At 32.1% G+C, this 8,281-nt stretch overlaps 1 protein-coding gene across 1 annotated transcript; it reads left to right on the top strand.

The window, feature by feature from the left end:
- The first annotated feature begins 570 nt into the window (after window positions 1-570).
- On the top strand, window positions 571-7,197 carry LOC143072540 (uncharacterized). Its single transcript, XM_076247530.1, has 5 exons — window positions 571-1,046; window positions 2,739-2,809; window positions 4,190-4,941; window positions 5,392-5,495; window positions 5,967-7,197. The coding sequence occupies exons 3-5, from the start codon at window positions 4,848-4,850 to the stop codon at window positions 6,099-6,101; spliced, it is 333 nt and encodes a 110-aa protein (XP_076103645.1). The 5' UTR covers window positions 571-1,046; window positions 2,739-2,809; window positions 4,190-4,847; the 3' UTR covers window positions 6,102-7,197.
- The last annotated feature ends 1,084 nt before the right edge of the window (window positions 7,198-8,281 follow it).

Genomic DNA, 8,281 nt, shown 5'->3' with positions numbered 1-8,281 from the left:
TGGCAAGGATTATGTACCCTCGTGTTGATTCATATGATATGGAAATTTTATAGAAAATCCACAGCCTTTCCCCTTGTACTCTCATCTTTTGCAATTTGGTGCTTGATAGATAGAAGATTATTGCATGCCATGCTAGTGATTATTTTCGTAAGACTAGTTTATAAGTTTAGATATTGGTTAAAAACAAATATAAATATGGACTGTGACGGGATTGCTTCCCTTAGAAAAACTTAGTAGATACTTAGTCAGCCGTAAGTGGTTGAGCTGAGGAAGTACTTCTTTAGCTCAGTCGGTTAGCGCGCTGCCTCGTAACACAGAGGTCCCGAGTTCGAGTCCCGGTGGAGACAAGCAATTTTGTAATGAAATTCGTGCTCTCCAGTTACAGGACCAATTCAAGTACACCTTTTATGGTGCGCTCGACTTAAGTGATGCAGCACCAGGTTTTTTGGAATTTAAATATTGTTTAGGACATTTTGTAAAAAATAAATGCTAGCAAGTCATAGAAAAACAAGTGAGTAATCTGTGGTTAAAATTTTATAACGAAAACCTCTTTTTTAAAGTCTGTGGATTTTCTACAAAAAATCTTGTTTTATTTGCGACATAAAAAACTTTTCTATTACATGCAATGAAACAATAAATAATAATGCTTTGCACGAAGTTTCCCCTTGGTTTATGATCAAAATTCGTCATCTCTATTATTCATTATATTTGCTGTTTTGATACTATTGCTGTTTGAAAAGTTCATAATTTCATGGCTTAGTATTAAGTTATAGAAGGGGTCATAAACCTTAACGGAGGCTGGAATACTTCCAGATTCATTTGAACATTTATGTGTGCAGTGCACATTTTTCATTTCATTCGAGAAATAATCAAAATAGGACGTCAATTGTGTGAAGTTCTAATATCACTCAGTTCTCATCCAGAAAACCAAAATGTACCAGAGAGAGGGAAGAAGACCGAATCAATCGCAGGAGGTAGACCGTTAGATATTGTCGGAGTTCAGAAGATCAGAGAACAGTGGGGAATCATTGTTCCAATCAATACAAGTAAGCATTTAATAAGAGTTTTCTATTAACAAACAAAGACAAATCATATTTTTTAAAACTTTCTAATCACAAGGTTGAGGCACAGGTCATAGGTGGATCCAGGGGCCCCCCCCTTTCATGGGAAAAATTTGGTTGATTATATAGGGAATCATTGAGGCATGACTGGAGCGGCCCCCCCCTTAGGTCAGTCAGCAGGCCCCCCCTTAGGAAAATTTCTGGATCGGCCACTGCAGGGGCATGTATCATTGATGTTTTTGGAAAAAAATATATGCCAGTCGACTGTTATGTTTAAATGTTGTGTTAATAGCGCTATTAGTATTAACACAATGTATTACGCACACCAGTCGACTGGCATATCAGTGGCTGTTCCAGAACTTTTGATAAGGGAGGCCCTCTGGGTGACCTAAAAAAAGAGGGGGGCCTCAAGTCATGCTTCTGTGATTCCCTATATAATCAAACAATTTTTTCCAACAAAAGGGGGGACCTGTCCCCAATTTGATACCCCAATGTGACCCAGATATAAATTTTCTGTTTCAAAAAAAATATCCATGGGGAAAACATTGCAAAGTGTAAATGATAAATATTTAAGTGCAAGTGCAAAGAAAAAGTTTAACAATTACCTAATTTTAAAGTTCAATCCATCATGTCCATAGTTCAGGGAAAATTAGAGAACATTATTGTTTGTAAAATTTTATGTCAAAAATGTTAAGGACATTGCTTGATTGCCAATAAAAGGATTATCACAATATGGTCTCATTGGGGGGTTCTGATCCCGGATCCCACTTACTGTTTTGTCAGATTTCTTCATCCTGTAAGTAAGCAATTTTCATTTTTTTTGGAATTTCTTGTTTCCCGCTAGACTTCATTTCCTGTTTTCTTGGCACAATAATTTGACTTTCAAGTGACACGCTGACAAAAAAATTGGCAATCCCACGTCATACTTAGACCCCAAGGAGACCCACTCACAAGTGTTCAATAATGGATATAAGAAAATTATAGGCCACTGTACAGCTTTCAACGATGAGAAAAATCCATACTTGGCTTAAAAAGACACTGACATGAATAAAGTGAAACAATTTAAATGAGAAAACTATAATGACCTAATTTGTAACAAAACAATTAATGAGTAGCATTTTTACACACAAAATTTATAAAGTGTTACGTTTAATTATGTACAACCAATTGATGCATACGAGAGGTAATATTCGGATTTAAAAATATAGTGTATAACTACAATTAAATTCCTAACATTGTATTGATTACCACAAGAAAATTCAAAGAATATAAAACGAACCAAACAAAAAGGTCCTGATTGCTATTGCTTAAACAGAAAAACCATTTTAAGATTGATGTTTTTTTTTAAATTTCAAAAGAAGAAAAAACAGGTGACATGAACCAGCTCATAGCAAAACAACATTATATCTTACACTCTTCCCACAATGCATGAATGATCAAAGGAAACCTAAGAAGAATATGCATTTATTGTAATATTTGTCACTGGATGCAATCAATCCATCATAAATACATTGTAGTACACTTTCAGGCAACTCTTACCTATGTTAAGAAACGCATGTCCTAAGGAGGTATAATACTAAAGATCCTAATGTCATCCTTGAGTTGTAAATAAAATATCTTGTATTATAAATTGATATTATAATATTTATCATAATTATAAAGTACTATCTTTGATAGGTATTTGCATTAACTGTAGAAGAAAACTTTCAGGCAACATAGAAGAGCCAAAGAAAATTACAACAGATAAGGTAACTAAAAAACAAAACCAATCCTGCCTATTATTAAAAAAAACCATGACAATCTGGGGTTTATGGTAGAAAAATGAAAATTGTCATAACAGCACTAAGATGTAAATGTATTAGTATTAATAAGTATGTAATATTTTAAATTATTTTAACATAGAATTAACAGTACATACTACACCACATACCCTTGCCAGGGGGGTTCAGGAGTTTGTATGAACCCCCGCTTGAAAACAAATAAGCACTGTTAAAGTCAACATTCTGTTTGAATTGTGACTTAAAGTTGAGTTCACAAGTTCAAATACCCCCATCAGATTCTCAAGTATCCTGCTTTTGTTGCATTAAAAGCTATACTATATAGATACAGGAAGATGTGGTATGAGTGCCAATGAGACAACTCTCCATCCAAGTCACAATTATAAAAGTAAACCATTATAGGTCAAAGTAAGGTCTTCAACAAGGATCCTAGGCTCACACCGAACAGTAAGCTATAAAAGCAAAAAATACTAGTGTAAAACCATTCAAACAGGGAAAACCAATGGTCTTATCTATATAAAAAACAAGAAACGAGAAACACTTAGGAACCACATAAACAGACTAGTCTTGTAAGCTATATGTTATATTGCAGAGTAAAATCATAATCTTAAATTCTTACAGTGTAGAAAAATATTTAAAAAAAATTGTGCTATGAGTCTTGCTTTACAACATCTGACAACATATTTCTAAAACTTGTTATTTAAATTTCATATTTTCCTACACTGTACTAAAATTTTATTTGTATATACAAATACATTACACTGATATGTGTAACTTAATAGCAACAATCAAAGATTAAGTTAATATACTGGTAATGAACAAATGGTATGCACACTCATATAATCATGCATTAGACATTAGAGTATGATGTTTACTAATTATATAACTGTCCAGGGGCAAATTTTTCATGCAATTTCAGGACAAGACAATTCAGTATGATTAACGATGAAAGTCAAGAATATGTTAATTAAGGTGGTACCCAACACCTTAACTAAAATTAATTTGGCTCGTTTAATTTTCATAAAATTTTGACAAAGTATTTACTTTGACCCTTTGACAAAAATATAAAAATTTCAAAAAGTTTGAACCAACCATTTTATCAGAAAAATTACACTGGTTATATAGCAGTTTGACAAGCACTTATTTTGATCATAGAGAAGCTTAATATTCCCTTAACAACACAACGTAATTAAAACGTTTAGCTGATTTTACAGAGTTATCTCCCTGTAGTGTTAGGTACCACCTTAAACAGTATTCAAAAAAACAACCCAAAAAAATATAATCAATGGACATTTAGATTCCCTTTTCTCCATTCATTCTTACAATGCATGGTTTATTTTGTTATTCAAGGATAATTTTCAAAGTTCATATATGGTAACTGACCAATCAAGCCAGAATACAATTTCCTCAAGTCAGAATACAGCAAGTACAATCGAGGACTATATGGGAGAACATTATGTTGATCTTTTGATCAATTATTTGAACTCCAGAAAAGTATCAACTATTAGTTTGCCCATTCAGAGCTGGAAGGACAGAAGTACGAGGACAAAGAGAAGATATTAGGGGTTGTTTAAGGAATGCTTCTACACCATAACTGACATATTTTCCCCAGGGGAATATGATGATATATTTAATAATATATGTGAAGATGATGAACACCAGGATGAGGATGATAATGGTAATAGTAAAATGATACCTGCTATTGTTGAATCCTATAAAAAAATCATCTGCTTGGCAAGTAAGGAGACAAGTTTTATCTGTTCTGGCAATAAAACTCAGCTTTAAACAGCTTATCAATTACTTACCAGGATTGACTGAATGTAGATACTATGTTGCACAGAAACATAGCATATTATACAGTTGTGCAAAACCATCAAGTGAAACATGTAAAACTAGAAATAAAAATGGATCAGGAAAAGCTTTCCAATTTTGGATTTTATTACGTAGTCACATCATCAAGGATCTGCCATTTGGAGAAAGACATCTGAAGTTATCATCAGGGGAAGTTATGGATGCCCCTAATATAATAAGATGCATGGGACCTGCAACCATCATTCAACAGTACAAGGCATATTGTGAGGAGAATGAGATCAGTTTACTAGGTAATTTTTTAACCTTATCAAGTTAGTAGTTCATATTTAAAGCTAAAGTTTTCCTAATTAAAAAACTGCTTTTGATTTGAATATTATTTGAAGATAATTAATACTAAGCAAACCTTCGTACTGTAATCTTCATAAAAAAATAATAAACGAAGGAAGATGTGGTGTTATTAATGCCAATAAGACAAATATCCATTAAGATCAAGGGAAATGATGAGATAATATTACAGTTAACCTTACACTTTTCAACAATAAGCAGCTATCATACAGTACTTGAAGCTTTAAATGAACTTTTTGGTAAAGAGGTATTTGGAGATGGGTGGATGTGAAAACTCATTTAATTATATAATGCATACAAAATTTCACAGAGCTCTAATTTCTAGTTTTATAGAAAATAATTGTGAAAAATTTCATAAATGTACTTTGATACATGACTTTTTTTTAATTTTTCAGGTAGTAGCACAATGTTTAAAATACTTTCAGAATGTTCAGCAATTGTCAGAAAGTCACCGGAGGGACTAGACTACTTTGTTGCTGAAGGAAGCAGGGGATTTCAGGTATTTTATAATTTTGGTACACTGTATCAAACTTGTGCATTGAATGCCTACATATGTACTAGTATTAACAAATATTATTAGAAATTAAGGATACATGTGTTGTCAATGTATTTTAACATCAACAATGTCATAGGTAATATTGAGTAATAAACAGATTATTAATGCTCTTTAAAATTCAAGGATGTTTCTGTTCACATTTTGTCTCAAGGCTGTTGGGAAACACTCTCATTTGAAAACCATTGATAATCCATAAATGTTTGACAGTAGGTTGAAATCAATAAAAAATTAGGTCGCTAGAACTTACATATTACATTTCAGATACCTTGGTATGTATAACATATGAGTTTGAATGTCTTACTATTTGATTTTTTCTCACGGTGTGCTACAGTCCATGCTTAATTTATGTAAACATGTGTATTAACATATATATTGAAAAAAAACTCAATAAATTTATTTTGCATCTACATTCAGGATCTTCAAGATATTGTTCTGTCAGAAGGATACCCAGAAACATCAAATGGGACTGAATTAAACAGGCTTTTGTTAGAAGCAAAGTGCTATATGAAAACAGATTACAAGATACATTATTCAATCATGACTTTTTGAAAACTTTGAAAGGTGAAATTGATAAAACAGGATATAAACATTAATGTATCCTGAAAAACATGGGATGAACTCAAGTGCTCAGGAAAACAATGAAAGACACAATAAATATAAGTTCATACAACTTATTTTTACAGTTTCAAATGATGCATGCATTATTATAAGTATATATTTGTAATGACTATGTAATAGCACAAGATATTATCTAAGAAATTGAACCAATTTTCTTAAACTTATATGGTCAATAATCATCTTTGAGGTGTTCAATTGCAATATCATCATATTGTCAGGCAACATGTTGAATATTACTTACACCAACATAGTGAACCTTTTGAATATGGTAATTGAAAACAGACCATACACAAAAACTTATCATTGAACAATGAAAATGAGGTCAAGGTTAAATTATGCCTGCCAGACAGACATTTATGCCTAACAATCATTCCTTTTTCCATCTGTATTAGGCCAACCTTAAAAATATGTTTGTTTGCAGTTTTCTGACTGTACCTTCAGACTGAAGGGTAGGAAAAATATTTTATTTTATCAGCCAAAATACAGTTTAAACAAGCAGTTACACTAAACCAAGTTTCTTGTGAAGAAAAAAAAAACATTTTAAAACAACAAACACTGGACATGCTGAAAACCAACTTCAAATGAACAGGCATTTTCAGATAAAAAAACTTTTTAACCAGAACTGAAACTTTAACATAGTGGCATTATCCAATTTATGAAATAAAATATGGTATAATTACTAAATACTGGAACACTTATAAACAAGGAATGTCATTATGACTAGAACTGTTTTAAAGAAATATATTCAGACATGTATGCTTCTTGACTAGAATGTTTTCATGAGTAGAGTATTTTCATCAGAAAAATGTAGATATTAAAGATTTATAAGACAATGTATTAAAGAGTGTATTTTTAATAAAAAAAAAAATAACCATTGAATCTTCCTCAATTGAAAAAAAAAGCAACTTGAAAAAAAAGTATTAAGACATTCGACTGTTTTCATATTTCTAACAATATTTAATTATATGTGATAAGGTTATATTTTTGCCAGGCTTTAATGAAAACCAAAGAAATCTAAAGTTTGGGGTGAAATGATTCAAATCCATAGCAACCCATTAAAAGTAAATGGTATGTACTGAAATGTTTTTAATGCATAAAAAAAATTGGCAGCATAGCTCCTAAGGACATGTTTTAATTGAATTCACACAGGCCACACAGTTTGGGTATATTTAATATTGTAAGAAAGAGAATAATTGCAATGAGTGTGGCAGCCCCCCTTATTCTTAAGGAGCATACTCATTGCAATCGAAGATAGATTTAATATAGAGAGAGTATATTTATTTTTCAAGCTAACCATTCATTTTCTCTACATCTTTGTGTAGTTAGGGTTGCTTCTTATTGATTTGGCATGATCTATATCCATTACATTTCAAATGAGCCCTTCCTCCGTATAGGCGTGTTTACAGATATCCATGAAGATTTAAGTCACGGAGGAGTGGTTTCATCTTTGTCGTCTTCACAACGATTTGTAGAAAATATGCCATACTTCAAGCTGCTGTCGAATTATTTAACCACTGAAATTGGTTCCATAAAGTCAGGCTCCACAGATTCTGTACCCGATTTGTTTGAGACAGAATGGTTATCGTGTCAGTTATGATTTCCGCTGCATCATAGTCAATGATATCATCACACATCATTACATGTGCCTGAATCTGTATAAACAGTTTACTAATAAACTTTTTTGTTTGTTATTTGTCTTAAAATTGACACGAGACGACAGCGTAAAGTACTCCTCCGTGACTTCATGGATACCTGTAAACAATTTCCATGAGCTTTATCATTAAATGGTCACATGAACGCTTGACGGGAAGCTAAGAAAAACCGAACTTGAAATGCGTAATTGACCCAGACTTTAAATCATTTCCGGAAAGGACCCAAAGTTCCGGATCGCATCAATAGAAGTATTAAAAAAAAATTCTTCAAATTTAAAGCAATAAAATTTTCACAGTCGGGAGGATTTTCAAGGGTCGGTCGGTAAACTGCAAACAAACAATATTTTAATTTAAGCCTTATATTTGTTCCACTGGTATTAGGAACTTATCTTATATGTTGATGAGTATAACAAATGTTCCTATTATGCTGTAATTTAGTTTACACCTGGTTGATTATTA

The sequence above is a fragment of the Mytilus galloprovincialis genome, chromosome 4, assembly GCF_965363235.1.
Source record: "Mytilus galloprovincialis chromosome 4, xbMytGall1.hap1.1, whole genome shotgun sequence".
Lineage (NCBI taxonomy): Eukaryota > Metazoa > Mollusca > Bivalvia > Mytilida > Mytilidae > Mytilus > Mytilus galloprovincialis.
This window is presented reverse-complemented; position numbering and strand designations above follow the sequence as displayed.

Coding starts and splice junctions, on each gene's coding strand:
- LOC143072540 (XM_076247530.1), top strand. CDS start 4,848: ATGGATGCCCCTAATATAATAAGATGCATGGGACCTGCAACCATCATT. Junction 4,942..5,391: donor GAATGAGATCAGTTTACTAG/GTAATTTTTTAA, acceptor TTAATTTTTCAG/GTAGTAGCACAATGTTTAAA. Junction 5,496..5,966: donor AAGGAAGCAGGGGATTTCAG/GTATTTTATAAT, acceptor ATCTACATTCAG/GATCTTCAAGATATTGTTCT.